The following is a 19367-nucleotide window of genomic DNA, read 5'->3' as shown; positions in this document are numbered from 1 at the left end:
CCATTGAGATCATGACTAATCTGATTATAACTTCAAAACCACTGACACTCACGTGAAACCCTCATAAACTTTCACCACCCTGCTGAACAACAATCTAGCTACCTCTAATTAAACATATTTGGAGGATAAAATCTTCCCAGACCTTGAACTACGTGGGTTTTAGCAAGAAATTTAGGAAAATCAGGTGAGAGGTCCCACAAAGCCTCTCTCAACATCGAGACAAATATGTCACATTTTTAAACCAAGTCCTGGATGTGAAAATGAGATTCATACTCGTGAGTGGCGAGAGGACTATTGACAGACAATTTATTGTTGATTATCATCCTCATTATTGCTTCATTTCACCTCATTAGCATGTACTCTCCCATTCTCCTATTGACCAGATAGAAATTAGTCAATGAGAATTGACAGGAAAGTCAGAATGGATATCTAGCTATTCCAGCTTGCCACTTGCTCCTTCATCCGGACAGCACCTTGGAGTACTGTGCTTGGTCTCTCATGGCCAGTTTCATCAGTGCAACAGTTTCATCCCCCAAGCTATCAGGCTCCTTAACACAGTATGATCGTATTCTTTCCCATCTGAAATTCTTTGCATGACTTTGAATTGCTGCTAGAAAAATGTCTATTAATTATCATTCTTCTATTACACTGTAACTTGTGTGTTTTGCACTTCTTATGCACTTAATGCCATGTAGTTTGTGCTGTCCACGTAGCACCCTGGGTACTGGGGGAAAACTGTCTTGTTTTTACTGTATCAGTTGTATATGGTAGAAATGACAAATAAAAAGCTACTCTTCTCGATTTTGGTCTCCTTATCTCAGGAAAGCTATTATTGCCATAGACAGAGTGCAATGAATGTTCACCAACTTGTCCCCAGGATGGTAGCACTGTCCTATGGCGGGAAATTGGGCCTGTATCACTTTGAAGAATGAGTGGTGATCTTAATGGAACATACAAAATATTTAAGGGCATAGACAGGGTAGATGCAGTCAAGTTGCTTCCCTTCATTGGAGAGGAGCTCAATTAAAAATAAGGGGCATGTCACTTAGGTCCAAGGTGAGGGGAACATTCTTTCTTCTCAGGAGGTTGTGAACTTTTGGAATTCTCTACTATAGAGGCCTGCTGAACCTCAGTCTTTGAGCATGTTTAAGGTTGAGATTGATAGATTCCTGATATCTGTCACATAAAGGATTATGGGAATGGAGGTCAACAAAAGGCATTGAAGTGTTCAATCAACCCATGATCATACTGAATGGATCATCTTCCTGTGGTTCTTAACTTGGACAACCAGCACCAATGTCTCAGGGCACACTCCATAGGCAGCAATGAGTACAGTTGGGGTACAGCCACAGAAAGTCAAGGAGGAGTTATCAAGGACCAATGCTGTGAGAGAGGAGTTGAGAACTTAACTGTTAGATTGGAATCAGAATGCTAGAATGCAGAGGGTTTTACAACAGCAAGGAAGGTAACTCAATACATAAGAAGATTAAAAAACGGAGCCTTGAAAGGAATGGGGTATGGCAGTGGGCTGATTCATCAACAGCAGTACCCTGGATTCAACATGGTGGACACTGGACTACTAGATCATACAATTTTATTTGATATTCCTGGACTGAAGCTGTAACATGGGCAGATTAAGACTTAGGTAGATGGATGGGGTGAGAAAGTTCAAAGCCTATAGGGTTGATGGAGAGGGCTATCAAGAAGATACATTTGGGGGTTCACCAAGTTAAGAGTTTGGTCCTGGTACTCATTGCTTGAGCATTGACAACTATTTCATTCCAATATGCTGTAACTAACGAGCACTCATTGTAGATGAAAATGGCTGCCACCACACCCAGAGTAGGTGAGCTTGGGCTTCTTCTGACAGACACTTGTACAGTAAAACTCAAACACACTTCCAAGCATTACATGCTATGTGAAACTTAAGCTTTAATCTACTGTCCAAAGTGTTTGCTCCAAGCCTCCTAATCGCATCGTAATTGCCTTTCCCCCAGCTGTAACTCTTGCCCAGTGGTATATACCTATCCCTTTCTATCGCTAAAATAAACATAACAGAATTGTGGTCGCTATCACCAAAGTGCTCACCTACTTCCAAGTCTAACACCTGGCCAGCTCATTACCCAGTACCAAATCTAATGCGGCTTTGCCCCTTGTTGGCCTGTCTACATACTGTGTCAGGAAGCCCTCCTGCACACACTGGACAAAAACTGACCCATCCATAGTACTCATACTATAGAGTTCCCAGTCAATATTTGGAAAGTTGAAGTCCCCCATGACAACTACCCTGTCTCTGTCACTCCTATCGAGAATCATCTTTGCTATCCTTTCCTCTACATCTCTGGAACTATTCGGAGGCCTATAGAAAACTCCCAACAGGGTGACCTCTCCTTTCCTGTTTCTAACCTCAGCCCATACTACCTCAGTTGACGAGTCCCCAAACATCCTTTCTGCAACTGTAATACTGTCCTTGACCAACAATGTCACACCTCCCCCTCTTTTACCATCTTCTCTGTTCTTACTGAAACATCTAAATCCTGGAACCTGCAACAACCATTCCTGTCCCTGCTCTATCCATGTCTCCGAAATGGCCACAACATCGAAGTCCCAGGTACCAATCCATGCTGCAAGTTCACTCACCTTATTCCGGATGCTCCTGGCATTGAAGCAGACACACTTCAAACCAATTTCTTGCTTGCCGGTGCCATCTTGCATCCCTGAAACTTGATTTTCAGACTTCCCTACTCTCAACATTTTCTATACTCAAACTACAATTTTGGCTCCCATTCCCCTTCTGGATTAGTTTAAACCCACCCCAATAGTCTTAGCGAATTTCCCCCCCAGGATATTGGTACCCCTCTGGTTCATCCTGCTTGTAGAGGTCCTACCTACCCCAGAAAGAGCCCCAATTATCCAAGAATCCAAAACCCTCCCTCCTGCACCATCCCTGTAGCCACGTGTTCAACTCTTCTCTCTCACTATTCCTTGCCTTACTAGTACGTGGCACGGGCAACAAACCAGAGACAACTACTCTGTTCGTCCCAGCTCTAAGCTTCCATCCTAGCTCCCTTAAATCCCCATCTCTCTTCCTACCTATGTCGTTGGTGCCTATGTGGACCACGACTTGGGATTGCTCCCCTCCCCCTTAAGGATCCCAAAAACACGATCAGAGACATCACGAAACCTGGCACCTGGGAGGCTACACACCAACCATGAGTCTCTCTCGTCCCCACAGAACCTCCTAGCTGTCCCCCTAACTATGGAGTCCCCAATGACTACTGCTCTGCTCCTCTTCCCCCTTCCCTTCTAAGCAGCAGGGACAGACTCTGTGCCAGAGACCTGTGCCCCATTGCTTTCCCCTGGTAAGTCCCCACCCCCCCAACAGTATCTAAAACGGTATACTTATTGTTGAGGGAAATGGCCACAGGGGATCCCTGCACTGCCTGCTGGTTCCCTTTCCGTCCCCTGACTGTAACCCATCTGCCTTTTTCTTGTACCTGAGGAGTGACTACCTCCCTGTAACTCCTCTCAATAACTCCCTCTGCCTCCCAAATGATCTGAAGTTCATCCAGCTCCAGTTCCCTAATGCGGTTTTCAAGGAGCTGGAGTTGGGTGCACTTCCACACAGATGTAGTCAGCAGGGACACTAGTGGTGACCCTTACCTCCCATATTCTGCAGGAGGAACATTCAACTGCCCTAACCTCTATTCCCACTATTCTAAATTCCCAAAGAGACTGTTAAAAAAAGGAATAAAAAATAAACTCGTTACCTTACCAATCTGGCGCACAGAACCTTTATTTTGGTTAGAGGAGGAGGATGGGTGGGAGACACTCTCCGAGTAGTGTTTCGGGTAATGCAACCACACAAATATATGACCTCCCAGAAGTCCTTCGCTCCTCCCTCACACCTCCCAGCAAATGGAGGCCCGATTACCGAGGTAAGTCCCTTTTAATGTGGGAAAACTCATCCTTCCCAGCAGCCCTCACTTCACCTCTCCTTCTCTCCTCGCCGCTCTGGTAAAATGGGTTTCTTCCACAAATAAATGCCATACAAGTGTCAGGCAATGACCATCCCCTAAAAGAGAGAATCTCACCGATACTCCTCGATGTTCAATGGTGTTACCATCATTGAATCTCCTAGTATCAATATCCTAGAGGAATCCAATGGCCAGGAATGTACATGTGTAGTGATAGTAATACCATGCCTATAACTACAGATCAGAGGCTAGGAATCTGCAGCACATAACTCACCTCCTGACTCCCCATTTAATAGAACATTCTCCACTTGCTTGGATGAGTGCAGATCCAAAAACACTCAAGAAGCTTGACACCATTCAAGTCAAAGCAGCCCCCTTGGCTTCCCATCCGCTCCCTTCACCACTGACACACAAGGGCAGCAATGTGACATCGTCTACAAGACGCACGGCAACATCTCATTAAGGGTCCTTTAGCAGCACCTTCCAAACCCACAAATTCTACCACTTAGAAGGACAAGGCCGGCAGACACTTGGGACCAGCTGCAAATTCCCATCCAGGACATTTACCATAGTGACTTGGAACGATAACGCTATTCCCTTACTGTTGTTGGAACAAATTCCTGGAACGTCTTCCCTAACAGCACTGTGGATGTTCCTACATCTCAAAGACTGCCACAGTTCAAGAAGGCAGTTTTACCAGCAGCTTCTTCTGGGTGATTAAGAATATGTAATATATGGTAGCACAGCAGCGATGCCCACATCCCATGAACAAATAAATAACATATATTTACATGGCAGATGATACTTTCAAATCTGAAATTTGGCATTGCTCGTTGCACTAGCTGCAATTTATTTAATTTATATCTATCTCAAAGCATACCCACGAAAAAGCAACATACATATAAGTTAGTTTAAACAGTAGTAATTCTCTAAGGTGTTGAAGATATCATTCACACATTTAAAAGGGACCTAAGGGCCAATCCACCTACTCTGCAAACCTTTGGACTGAAGGAGGAAACCTGAGCACTTGGAGGAAACCTGAGCACTTGGAGGAAACCCACACAGACACAGGGAAAGTATACAAACTCCATACAGACAGTCTCTGCATTTAACTTGTCTATCTCTTTAAGTCTTTTGTGTGAGATCAAAGCTTCAGAGCATACAGTGCCAGTTTGCCTCTCCATGAAGCACCATCCTGGGACCAAGTCTAGTGATTTTTATTTGCACTACCTCAATAAGATTAGGAAACTACAGCTAAACACAGCAGCAGAGGTGCAGCCTAACCAAGTTCCTACATAATCCTTTATCATAAATTTACCCTGATTTGTGAATAGATACATTTGAGATTTGTAAATTTCACATGCTATATATTTGACTTGATTAGTAATCTAACCAATGGGGCCCTAGACATTTTCTTACCATGTAAGCTTGATGCAGAAATGAAACATGTCAAAGTTATCTTGTAGGACAATGGTTATCCTAATCGGATCATTTGTTGTGGATGACACAAGCAAATGGGTCAAAGGTCACCACTTCCAGAACTGAATAGCACCAACTCAACTTACCATGGAAAGGCAAATTATCTCAAAACTTTGGACAATAGGTTAAGAAAGTCATTTCATGCTGCAGATTGCAACATAAATGGTATGTTCTGCTTTAAGAATGTTCCATCAATTCAAAAAGACATTCTGCATAACACACAGTTGAGTAATGTTATGTATGAGTTTCAGTGTCATTGCAATACCAAGTACTGAGGCATACAAACCAATGACTGGATGATCAAATCAAATAACATCTAGCTTCAGTTGCTCATAATAGTCAGAAGACAGACATTCTTAAAAAGCTCACATTTACAAACACCAAAACAAAACATCCACTGTGAGATGTGATTCTGCATTGAACAATGGCTTTGTGTATGGAAAATCATGCTTCACTAACTTGATTGAATTTTTTTTAAGAAGTAACAAAGAGGTTTGATGAGAGCAGACCAGTGGACGTGATCTATATGGACTTCAGTAAGACATTCAATAAGGTTACATTCAATAAAATTTCTCCTCGAAGATTATAACCTACTGCGAATCCTCTTACAAGGATGCCTTCCTTGAAAAACCTCCCCTATCAGCGTTCCAAAAAGACCACTCCCTCCGTGACTCCCTCGTCAGGTCCACACCCCCCACCAACCCAACCTCCACTCCCGGCACCTTCCCCTGCAACCGCAAGAAATGCAAAACTTGCGCCCACACCTCCCCCCTTACTTCCCTCCAAGGCCCCAAGGGACACTTCCATATCCGCCACAAATTCACCTGCACCTCCACACACATCATCTATTGCATCCGCTGCACCCGATGTGGCCTCCTCTATATTGGGGAGACAGGCCGCCTACTTGCGGAACGTGTCAGAGAACACCTCTGGGACACTCAGACCAACCAACCCAACCACCCCGTAGCCCAACACTTTAACTCCCCCTCCCACTCCACCAAGGACATGCAGGTCCTTAGACTCCTCCATCGCCAGACCATGGCAACACGACGGTTGGAGGAAGAGCGCCTCATCTTCTGCCTGGGAACCCTCCAACCACAAGGGATGAACTCAGATTTCTCCAGTTTCCTCATTTCCCCTCCCCCCACCTTATCTCAGTCAAATCCCTCGAACTCAGCACCACCTTCCTAACCTGCAATCGTCTTCCTCACCTCTCTGCCCCCACCCCACTCCGGCCTATCACCCTCACCTTGACCTCCCTCCACCTATCGCAATTCCAACGCCCCTCTCCCAAATCCCTCCTCCATACCTTATATCTTTGCCTGCTGGACACACTTTCCTCATTCCTGAAGAAGGGCTTATGCCCGAAACGTCGATTCTCCTGTTCCTTGGGTGCTGCCTGACCTGCTGCGCTTTCCAGCAACACATTTTCAGATTCAATAAGGTTACCCATGGTAGACTGGTTAGTAAGGTTAGATCACATGCAATACAGGCACAACTAGCCATTTGGATACAGAACTGGCTCGAATGTAAAAGACAAGAGCAAGGTGGTGGAGGGATGCTTTTCAGATTGTGACCAGCGGTATGCCAAAGGATCAATGTTGAGTCCATTGCTTTTTGTCATTTCTATAAATGATTTGGATGTGAACATAGGACGTATGGTTAGTAAGTTTGTAGATAACACCAAAGTTGGAGGTATAGTGGACAGCGAAGAAGGTTACCTCAGTATATAACGGAACCTTGATCAGATGGGCCAATGGACCGAGGAGTGGCGGATGCAGCTTAATCTGAATAAATGTGAGGTGCTGCATTTTGGAAAGGCAAATCAGGGCAGGACTTATACACTTAATGGTAAGGTCCTGGGGAGTGTTGCTGAACAAAGAGAACTTAGAGTGTTGGTTCATAGTTCCTTGAAAGTCGCAGGTAGTTAGGATAGTAAAAGAAGGCATTTGGTATAGAACATAGAACAATTCAGTGCAGAACAGGCCTTTCGGCCCTCAATGTTGCGCCAACCTGTGAACTATTCTCAGCTCGTCCCCCTACACTATCCCATCATCATCCATGTGCTTATCTAAGGATTGTTCAAATCTCCCTAATGTGGCAGAGTTGACTACACTAGCAGGTAGGGCATTCCACGCCCTTACCACTCTCTGCGTAAAGAACCTGCCTCTGACATCTGTCCTAAATCTATTACCCCTCAATTTGTAGTTATGACCCCTCGTACAAGCTGACGTCATCATCCTCAGAAAAAGACTTTCACTGTCTACCCTATCTAATCCTTTGATCATCTTGTATGTCTCTATCAAATCCCCCCTTAGCCTTCTTCTTTCCAATGAGAACAGATCCAAGTCTTTCAGCCTTTCCTTATAAGACCTGCCCTCCAGACCAGGCAACACCCTGGTAAATCTCCTCTGCACCTTTTCCAATGCTTCCACATCCTTCCCGAAATGTGGGGACCAGAACTGTACACAATATTCCAAGTGTGGCCTAGCGTTTTGTATAGTTGCAGCATGATATTGCAGCTTTGGAACTCAATCCTTCTACGAATGAAACCTAACACACCGTATGCCTTCTTAACAGCACTATCCACCTGGATGGCAACTTTCAGGGATCTATGTACATGGACTCCAAGATCCCTCTGCACAGCCACACTACCAATAATCTTTCCATTGACCCAGTACTCTGCCTTCCTGTTATTCTTTCCAAAGTGCATCATCTTACATTTAGGTGCATTGAACTCCATTTGCCACCTCTCAGCCCAATTCTGCAGTCTATCCAAGTCCCCCTGCAACCTGTAACATTCTTCCAAACTGTCCACTACTCTACCAACTTTAGTGTATGCTCACATTTATTGGCCAGTGCATTGAGTGTAGGAGTGAAGAGGTAATGTTGTGGCTGTATAGGACATTGGTGAGGCCACTTTTGGAATACTGCATTCAATTCTGTTCTCCTTGCTTTAGGAAGGATGTTGTGAAATGGTTCAGACAAGATTTACAAGCATGTTGCCAGCATTCAAGGGTTTGAACTATAGGGAGAGGCTGAATAGACTAGGGCTAATTTCCCTGGAGAATCACAAGCTGAGGGATGACCTTATAGAGGTTTATAAATTCATGAAGAGCATGGATAAGGTTAATAGCCAAGGGAGTCCATAGAGGGCATGAGAGGGGAAAGATTTAAAAGGGACTTAAGGGTCAACTTTTTCATGCAAAGTGTGAGGTGTGTATAGAATGAGCTACCAGAGGAAGTGGTGGAGGCTGGTACAATTACAACATTTAAAAGAAATCTGGTTGGGTATATGAATAGGAAGAGTTTAGAAGGAGCCAAGTGCTGGCAAATGGGACTAGATTAACTTAGGATATTTGATCAGCATGGACAAATTGGACCGAAGGGTCTGTTTCGATGCTGTACAGCTCTATGACTCTATAACACTTGTTAAATATAGTGTGCTAATATCTGCATTAGCATAGCTTAAAATAATCAGTTTAGTTTGTGAAATATCTGATTTGTACTGTGAAAAGTGACATGCATGCACATGCAGGGACCATACTTTACAGAAAAAGGAATATCTTCAAATTTTATGTCATTTTGGGGAACCCATGTAGTTCCCCATAGCTTTCTTCAGGGCAATACCCCAAACAATCAGAGTCAACTTGCCAATCATTTAGCATTTTTTCTCTTGTACAAATTGTATGCTTCTTTGAAATTTGGCATTTTTTGTCCTGATTTACAAGATGAAAAGCTCAAGTAAACTCTTTGCTTCAACAATTTTTCTTCTTGCCCACTAACAAAAACTGAGTATTCTTACCCAGATTTAGATGGACTGTAGTGTTTGATTCACCCTCAATACATGAGAACTGGATCTTGACTTTGTGAGGTGGTACAAAATGATTACATTTATTTGTACTTATATTATGTTCAGAAAAGTATAAAGATAGACAAGTTTAAAAATAGAAACACATAATATCAGGATAATTAGAAATAGAACAGTAAGCTTCTTATTTATCTTCAGTTGATACATTTAAAAGGTCTCTTGTGTTGCCCTTCTTCAAATCTGGTCCAATGGGAGAATATTATTTTGAGATAATAAATCTGGCTACATTCTACTTAGAACTCAGTTACATCAGGAGACTCCCATAGGCACAGAGGAATGCTTTAGGGATGTCCTCTACGCATCTGTAAAGAGAGGAAACATCTCCAGCAACTCATGGGAGCTGCTGGCATGACCAAAGGGGAAAGTTTATTTGAGAAGGCATCATACAGATTAAGGGACTTCACTGGGAGCATACAGAAAGTATGTAACTTTGTCCCTGTATTCTAGGTGGCTGTCCTTCAAGCCCCATTTGCCCTTCCTGTGGCAGAGTCTGGAGATTGTCCATTGGATTCATCAGCCATCTCAGAAACCCCTCAACCAGAACAGAGTACGCAAGTCATTCCAGAGATCGCAGGGTCTGGCTAGCAGGCGAAGAACTAATGTAAAACGAATAGAAACAAAAATGCAAATGTAGGCCTGAAAACCATTTACACCTCACTGGGTGAAAGCTGGAGAATGTTTACTTTCAATGTTGCCTGTTACTATCATTGGGTCATGTCGAGGAGCAAAGGGAACGATATCCGTCGAGGCTCCCCACGACGTTTGTCGCTCTGCGCGCACCGTACCCCCGCGACACAACGCGACCGCTATAGTCCCGCCCCACGTCGCCGCAACGATTCGTCCGCCTGCGGCTGGCCCGGGTAGCGATTGGCCAACCGAGCTGTCAGTCCGGGGCCGGACCCGGAGTTGGGGGAGGGGTGGAGGAGAGCGCCATCCGGAAGCCGCGGGTGAAGCGGCCATTGTGCGGAGTGTGAGCCCGAGTGTAGGGGCGCGCTGCGGCACCGTTTTTTAACGGTGGACGAGGGAACGGCGTGGGCGCACAATTCAGAAACAACCTTCGATTTTTTTTAAAAAAAAAAGTTTCGCCTACTTTCCTTTTGAAAAAGATCGTAAAGATTCACACAGACACAAATGTCAGACTTTGACGAATTCGAGAAACAGTTGCACGAGAACCGACAAGGTGAGCTGGGCCTAGCGGGCCAGGCTTTTTCGGTTTTTTTTTAAATATATGAAGGACTTCAGCACTGCCCCGTCATCCCAACCCCGTCGGGCCCGCTGCGGTCTCGAATCAGAACCATCCGCCTTTTCAAGAGTTAATTTAAAACTGGTTTCCCCGTCACCAAATAAGCGGCGGCAGAGAGCCCTGCGCAACCTCAGTGTCCATTTAACCAACACTGCTGACCGGAAGAAGGCCATTCAGCCCCTCTGGATACTAGGCATTCCCTCTTCCGTTTCAGCCCCCTGCAGACTGACCCCTCGTCCCCCACCCCACGTGCAGCCCCTCTGCAGACTGACCCCTCGTCCCCCACCCCACGTGCAGCCCCTCTGCAGACTGACCCCTCGTCCCCCACCCCACGTGCAGCCCCTCTGCAGACTGACCCCTCGTCCCCCACCCCACGTGCAGCCCCTCTGCAGACTGACCCCTCGTCCCCCACCCCACATGCAGCCCCTCTGCAGACTGACTCCTCATCCCCCATCCCACATGCAGCCCCTCTGCAGACTGACCCCTCGTCCCCCACCCCACATGTAGCCCCTCTGCAGACTGACTCCTCATCCCCCACCCCACATGCAGCCCCTCTGCAGACTGACCCCTCGTCCCCCACCCCACATGCAGCCCCTCTGCAGACTGACTCCTCATCCCCCATCCCACATGCAGCCCCTCTGCAGACTGACTCCTCATCCCCCATCCCACATGCAGCCCCTCTGCAGACTGACCCCTCGTCCCCCACCCCACATGTAGCCCCTCTGCAGACTGACCCCTCATCCCCCACCTCACATGCAGTCCCTCTGCAGACTGACCCCTCGTCCCCCACCCCACATGTAGCCCCTCTGCAGACTGACCCCTCATCCCCCACCCCACATGCAGCCCCTCTGCAGACTGACTCCTCATCCCCCATCCCACATGCAGTCCCTCTGCAAAATGCCCCCCTCACTTGCCATTCAACCCATATAAACACTGTCCTCTACATTTCAGCCCCTTCCCTGTTTTCCCCCTTTGACCCCATTGTTCCTTCCCTTCACACCACCCCCCCCCCCCTCTGCCCTGCCCCCACTGATTACCAACCATCCAAAAGTCTACTGTAGGAATACAAATAGCAAAATGGTAAGAGAAGGAAGAGTTGTGCCTTTGAGGAACCAAAGGGAGATCTACCCAGGGGAAACAGTCCATCTGTGGGCCAAAATGAGTACTTGGATCTGTTTTTGCCAAAACCTTGTATGTATATAACTTGGGTGATTACTGTTTTAGCAGAGTACTTGAAGTGATGACAGATGTGGATTTGTCTATATATTTTTATTTTAAAATATTTTTATCCTCTTGTGTTTACAATTTCTTTGAAATGATCAAATCAGTTTTTAAATGTAATAAATTGAATTATGTTTCTTCCAGTCAAATGTAATTAATTTACTCCAGAGAGCTGCTGATTTATGAATATCCAACTTACAAACATTCATACTTATGCATGCAATCCGATACAGCGTATAATTTTAAAGATCTGACATAAGTACAAGAAATTTTCATATGCATGGCTGCTTTATATTGTCCTGCATTGTGTTCCACCTTACGTACAAATTAGACTCAGGAATAGAACCTCTCCACAACCTGCGGGCTACGTGTATGTACTTTTGATTGTGTGAAGACCAAACTTTTCTGAATTTATTTATCTCTCAATATTTCAGCATTTTTTGAGTTTTTATGAACAAACAATATCTTAGTAGCTGGTAGTACCACTGTTTTGAGGGCAAACTTAACTGGATTTTGTATAACTGGTTAGAACCTGCTGCTGTTGCCTCCTGCTGTTTGAATAGCTGAAAACTGCAAACATGTGCTAAAATCCAGTAACAGACTGTACTTGGATCCTTCGGATCATTTAGTTTTTACCAACTCATGCATTTTATGAATTATGTACATACTCTGTAGAGCAATACAAGATGAAGCAATACAAGCCTGAAGAGATTGCTAACCCTAACAAAAATTATACCAGGATTTTCCTTCAAATTTCACTTTGTCCTTCCCATATTAAGTAGATGATGAATTTTACTTGATTATACACCCCATTAGCCAATGTAGGTTTCAGTGTATGACATTACGGATTATACTATTTACTCTAATTTCACTTGAGAAACTAATTTATATTTCTTATAAGTATATTGAAACTCAACATTGTTGCATACCCTTGATAATGTGGTTTTGATCAGATTTTATGCAGGTAGGAAATTAGAATTCTTATTGGGCAAGTTTGTCTCAGATTTAGTACCCCTGGAAACCTTGATTTCCTGTCTTGTTTGAATATTTATGAAAGAATTGTGTGTGATTTACAATTTGATTGTGATTATTTTTACTGTTAATGTGATTCTGTGAACTAGCTGTTTAAATATAAGTTTCACTTGACACACACAAATTTTGTTCAGGTATAATTTTGGATTTTTTTTTAAGCATGTGTTTCTTAAAAAAATATATTCAGTGGTGGGATGTGAACAGCTAGGGTAGCATTTATTGCCCATGGTCATGAGCTGTTTTTTTTTTAACTGCTACAGCCCATACTTTGTGGAAGTGAATTCCAGGACTTTAACCCAGCACACATGAAAGAATAGTGTTATAATTTCAAGTCTCTCTCAGCATCCTGACTTGGAAGAAAACTTGCTGATTGGAGACTTCCTAGGCATCTGCTTCTTTTGTCCTCGTAAGTGCTAGAATTTGAGAATATGGAAGGTACTGTCAAAGGAGACATGGTGAGTGGTTGCAGTGCATCTTGTAAATGGTTCCTGCTGCTGTCACTATACATTGGTGGAAGGATTGAACATTTGATGAATAGAGTGCTTCAAATGGCCTGGTCTATCCTGGACAGTATTTGTTCAAGCAATGGAAAGCATTTCATCACACACCTGGCTTACATGGCAGTCAGGCTACGGAGAGTGTGAAATACCCATTGCAGAATTCTCAGGCTTTGACCTGCTGTTGTAGTCACAATATTTATTGGATGGTCTGTGGTTTTGTTTCCTTTTAGTGATGAACTCCAGGATGTTGATAGCGAGGATTCAGCAATAGTAATACTAATGAATACCAAGAGGAATGATTAGATTCTCTTTTGTTGGAGATGGCCATATTTGTAGATTTTCATTCACTGATATTTATCTAAACTGGAGTAGTCATTTACCTAACATAGGAGAAACCCAACAGGCAATCCAAAGAAACTTGAAAGCCCGGTAGCAGTATTTTTTATATATAATTTGAGCCATATTCCTATGACAAACAATTAAGGATTAATATTAAGGCAAATGTAAAGTTAGCAACTATAAATGATATAATTATTTTGAACCAAAGACACTCTTGTGAAAAGCTTCGCATTAAATCACAAAGTAAGTTTAAATATTTAACATTAGTAAGGTTTGCAGTCCAGCTACTTATTGTCAAAAAGTTACTTTCACCTTATTAGTAGAGTTCAGGGTTTGACTGTGCAGATTGGAGAGAAGACCTCAAGTACTAGCAATTTCAGGTTTTTTTTAATGGACATAAGCAGAATTAAAAGCGACACATGTTAAAACGAAAGGTAAATTTTGAATATTCAAGTAGGATTCCAAATTTCAGATATGAACAAAAGCAGAAATTGCTGGTGAAATTCAACAGGTCTGGCAGCATCTGCAAGGAGAGAGCAGAGTTAGTATCTCGAGTCTAGAGACTCAGTCATTGGACTCAAAATGTTATCTCTGCTTTCTTCCCCAAAGGTGCTGCCAGACCTGCTGAGTTTCACCAACAATTTCTGTTTTCGTTTCAGTTCTCCATCCACAGTTCTTTGTTTTATCCAAATTTCAGATCACTGTTTACAATTGCCATGTTGCATTGAATCATAGCTGGAAATGTGTTGCTGGAAAAGCGCAGCAGGTCAGGCAGCATCCAGGGAACAGGAGAATCGACGTTTCGGGCATAAGCCCTTCTTCAGGAATGGGGAAAGTTTGTCCAGCAGGCTAAGATAAAAGGTAGGGAGGAGGGACTTGGGGGAGGGGCGTCGGAAATGTGATAGGTGGAAAGAGGTCAAGGTGAGGGTGATAGGTCAGACTGGGGTGGGGGCGGAGAGGTCGGGAAGAAGATCTCAGGTTAGGAAGGCGGTGCTGAATTTGGTGGATTTGACTGAGACAGGGTGGGGGGAGGGGAAATGAGGAAACTGGTGAAATCCGAGTTCATCCCTTGTGGTTGGAGGGTTCCTAGCCGGAAGATGAGGCGTTCTTCCTCCAACCGTCGTTTTGTTGTGGTCTGACGATGGAGGAGTCCAAAGACCTGCATATCCTTGGTGGAGTGGAAGGGGGAATTGAAATGTTGAGCTACAGGGTGGTTGGGTTGGTTGGTCCTGGTGTCCCAGAGGTGTTCTCTGAAACGCTCCGCAAGTAGCCGGCCTGTCTCCCCAATATAGAGGAGGCCACATCGGGTGCAGAGGATGCAATAGATGATATGTGTGGAGGTGCAGGTGAATCTGTGGCGGATATGGAAGTTTCCTTTGGGGCCTTGGAGGGAGGTGAGGGGGGAGGTGTGGGCGCAAGTCTTGCACCTCCTGCGGTTGCAGGGGAAGGTGCCGGGAGTGGAGGTTGGGTTGGTGGGGGGTGTGGATCTGACGAGGGAGTCACGGAGGGAGTGGTCTTTACGGAATGCTGATAGGGGAGGGGAGGGAAATATATCCTTGGTGGTGGGGTCCGTTTGGAGGTAGCGGAAATGACGGCGGATGATGCGCTGTACATGGAGATTGCTGGGGTGGTAGGTGAGGACCAGTGGGGTTCTGTCCTGGTGGCGGTCGGAGGGGCGGGGTTCAAGGGCGGAGGAGCGGGAGCGCCCACACCTCCCCCCTCACCTCCCTCCAAGGCCCCAAAGGAAACTTCCATATCCGCCACAGATTCACTTGCACCTCCACACATATCATCTATTGCATCCTCTGCACCCGATGTGGCCTCCTCTATATTGGGGAGACAGGCCGGCTACTTGCGGAGCGTTTCAGAGAACACCTCTGGGACACCCGGACCAACCAACCCAATCACCCTGTAGCTCAACATTTCAATTCCCCCTCCCATTCCACCAAGGATATGCAGGTCTTTGGACTCCTCCATCGTCAGACCAAAACAAAACGACGGTTGGAGGAAGAACGCCTCATCTTCCGGCTAGGAACCCTCCAACCACAAGGGATGAACTCGGATTTCACCAGTTTCCTCATTTCCCCTCCCCCCACCCTGTCTCAGTCAAATCCACCAAATTCAGCACCGCCTTCCTAACCTGAGATCTTCTTCCCGACCTCTCCGCCCCCACCCCAGTCTGACCTATCACCCTCACCTTGACCTCTTTCCGCCTATCACATTTCCGACGCCCCTCCCCCAAGTCCCTCCTCCCTACCTTTTATCTTAGCCTGCTGGACAAACTTTCCCCATTCCTGAAGAAGGGCTTATGCCCGAAACGTCGATTCTCCTGTTCCCTGGATGCTGCCTGACCTGCTGCGCTTTTCCAGCAACACATTTCCAGCTCTGATCTCCAGCATCTGCAGACCTCACTTTCTCCTCCTGCATTGAATCATAGGACTGCACACAACTATAGAAGCTAGAGTGCTTTTTTAAAAATGAATCCACAGAAACATAGCATACCACAACGTAACAAGGGCATGACATTTCATTCTCTTGATATTTTTCTCTGCTTCCCCCCAACAAAAACTCTGACCTTGGATTGGATGGCAATGTACTGTGGATCAGGTGACTGTAAAGGCAGGAAATACCATGAATGAAGACTAGCTATTCTACATTTAGACTATTGCATAGTATAGCAATAACAATTTTCATTATTGACAATGTCATCAAGGCCACAAAATCCCTGAATATTGGTATTCCAAAAAGAAGACTTGAATATTACCATCCAATAGGTTATGTCTTTGTCAATGTGCAAATTTCTGGTTTATAACTAATTAATTCCCATGCTGTACACCTCTATGTACAGTAGCAAAGCCAATTGGGTGACTCTTCAAGACACCTGATCCCTTACTGCTTTTGTAATATTCCAAGTTTCAGTGATTGGTAGCATAGAATTATATCTTCTAACCACTGTACAAACAGACATCATCTTTAGTTTTGTGACTCCTTTGTGATTTTATATATATATATATTTTTACATAATATAAATAATTTGAGTTTGGATTTTAAGATAGTGGCAGTATTAGAATAGTTGTGTTTGTGCAGGATTGTATGGGGGAGTGGGAGAAGAAACTAGATCTGACAGTTCCCCCTCCACAGTGACTTGTATCAGAGCAGAGACTGCCCCCACCCTGGACTGTTAATAGAAATTGTTTTTACGATTAATGTAAGCATTTAAGGCTATTAACTTGTTAATGGATAATCGAGGATTAATTTTCGCTTGGGAAAGTCAAACACTGAAAAATGTAGGTAGTTTAGAGGAGGCCTGACTGGCTCAGAAGCAAATATACTTTCTGTCCGAGATAGGAGTATAGGACAATTCAGGGAAAGCTGTTACCCCAGTAGGTAAGTTTTGGATGTTTCACAAACAAAACCAGGAATGCTTGGTTAGAAATCTGCATTATTAGAAGTGGAGAAATTGTAAGCTTCTCAATTCCAAATGTGTTCATGGAAGGCTTCGTAGTTCACAGGAAAGACCTGGGAAGAATCAGCTAAGTTGAACTTAATAAGCAGAAGGATAATTTTTCTGAATTTGATTCATTGTGGTGTTGGAGAATAGGTTTGTTTTGCTGTGTGTTTTAAGATATCTCAAGCTGTTTTTTTATTTAGGTTGCTTGGTTTTTTTTAAAAATAACCTGGTTAAAGAATATCTGCAACCTCATATGACTGTGTTTTGCTCAACAACCACCACATCTACTAAGTAAATAAAATTATCTATCAGACTAGATTTCTTTCCAGGATCTAACTTGTCCAGTAGTAATATCAGATAGACAAATAATTCTCTCTTCAAAAAGACTGAAGGGTGACCTCCAATGAGGTCCTCAAAATCTATTAAAAGTTTTCATAAGGTAGATAGTATGTACGTTTGTGGGAATGAACGGAACTAGAAATCATCAATACAAATGGTCAACAAAAAAATCCAATGGGAAAAATTCAAAAGCATTATTTTTACCCAAACATTGATGAGAATTGAAAACTCATTTCCATAGAGAGTGGTTTAAGCAAATGACTTGGATACTTTCAAGGGGAACCTAGATAAATACATAAGGGACAAGGGAATAAATGGTTACAATGATGGACTTTACTGAGGAAAGGTAGGAGGTAGGTTGAGTCGAGTCTAACTACTGACATGGACTGATGAGCCAAATAGCCTGACTCTGTGCACATGCTATCCTAATTGTTTTTTTTCCAATCATTATTTTCTCAAAGTATCATTATTTGCTTGGCTTATTTCTCTTAAAATGACCCAAAACAAAACTTTGCCTTTTTGACATTGTTGTGCTGGTAAGAGCCCTAACTCAAGTCCTCCTTCATTATTGCTACTCACCCCTGATTAGACCCTAGTACATTCATTGTTTATAAATCACACTGCACTGGGGTAACCATTATGGAGTCTCACCAGGGATTTAAACAAACTGGTACTTTCTTGCTATGCTATCTTTATGATATGTCTTTTAGACATAAAATGGTCTTGTCCTTTAATAGTGTGCCTACTTGTGCTGCTGTTGCTTTTGTATCTGTCTGGATATATGTTTTTGATTCTAAATTCTTTTAAATTCTTACCATGAAAGACATATTTCTTTTCCCTAATTTCTCTCCTGAGTCTTCCACCTTTCTGCATATTTCAGTTGTATATGTATGCTCTTATACGTTCTTCCATAGTTAAAAATTGAGTTGTCGGACATGGAGTATAAGATATCATGAAATTTTAAAGAAATTCTACAAATACGTTAAGAGCAAGAGGGTAACTGGAGAGGGGGTAGGGCCCCTTAAAAATCAAGGGGATATTCTTTGTGTTGAACCCCATAGGATGGCCAAGATAATGAATATTTCGAGTCAGCTTTTACTGTGAAGGAAGAAATGGAGACTGGAGAATGCAGAGAAATAATTTTGATGTTTTAAAAACAGTTCACATTACAGAAGAGGAATTTCAGGAGGTCTTAGAATATAAAAAGTGGATAAATCTCTGGGATATAATCTAATGTATCCCAGAATGTTGTAGGAAGTAAAGGAAGAAATTGTGAGATCCCTTGCAGAAATATTTGCATTATCTATAACTACAGGTGAGGGTGCCTGATGACTGAGAGTGGCTAATATTGTACCTTTGTTTAAGAAAGTTTGTAAGGAGAAACCGGGGAATTATAGATCTGAGAGTCTGACTTCAGTTGTGGGTAATTTGTTGGAGATGGTTATAATAGATAGGATTTATGGGTATATGGCGAGGCAAATATTGATCAGGAATAGTCAGCATGGTTTTGTGCAAGGGATATCATGTCTCACAAACTTGCATTTTTTTTGAGGAAGTTACCAAAAAAATTAATGAGGGCAGAACTGTAAACATTTTTTACTTGGTCTTTAGTAATGCTTTTGATAAGATTCCGCATGGTAGATTAATTGGTAAAGTTAGGTCATATGGGATTAAGGGTTAGCTTGCCAGTTGGATACGTAATTGACTTAGCACGTTACAGGGTGGTGAGGGTTCCTTTTAAGATTGGAGGCCTGTCACCAGTGGTGTTCCAAAGGAATTAGTTCTGGGTCCTCCTTTGTTTTTTCAATTATAAAAATAATTTGGATGAGAATATAGACGGCATGGTTAGTAAGTTTGTTGACGACACAAAAATTCGTGGCATAGTAGATAGTGAAGCTGGTTTTCTAAAATTACA

At 43.6% G+C, this 19367-nt stretch overlaps 1 protein-coding gene across 4 annotated transcripts in view; it reads left to right on the top strand.

Annotated features, from left to right (window-relative positions):
- The first annotated feature begins 10282 nt into the window (after positions 1 to 10282).
- LOC122562014 (splicing factor U2AF 65 kDa subunit-like) overlaps positions 10283 to 19367 on the top strand; it is a 54322-nt gene continuing 45237 nt past the window's right edge. For 2 of the 4 annotated variants that reach the window (XM_043714409.2, XM_043714408.2), the window contains exon 1: positions 10285 to 10507. In XM_043714409.2, the coding sequence (XP_043570344.1) occupies positions 10459 to 10507 (49 nt within the window). In that variant the 5' untranslated portion in view covers positions 10285 to 10458. Of the gene's footprint in view, positions 10508 to 19367 lie in introns of all 4 variants that reach the window. The other 2 variants (XM_088000449.1, XM_043714407.2) reach the window with 2 other exon arrangements.

The sequence above is a fragment of the Chiloscyllium plagiosum genome, unplaced genomic scaffold (assembly GCF_037043375.1).
Source record: "Chiloscyllium plagiosum isolate Xiang-an unplaced genomic scaffold, Cpla_swu_hap1 HiC_scaffold_25, whole genome shotgun sequence".
Classification (NCBI taxonomy): Eukaryota; Metazoa; Chordata; class Chondrichthyes; order Orectolobiformes; family Hemiscylliidae; genus Chiloscyllium; species Chiloscyllium plagiosum.
The sequence above is the reverse complement of the archived record's forward strand: the minus strand, read 5'-3'. Positions and strand labels throughout refer to the sequence as shown.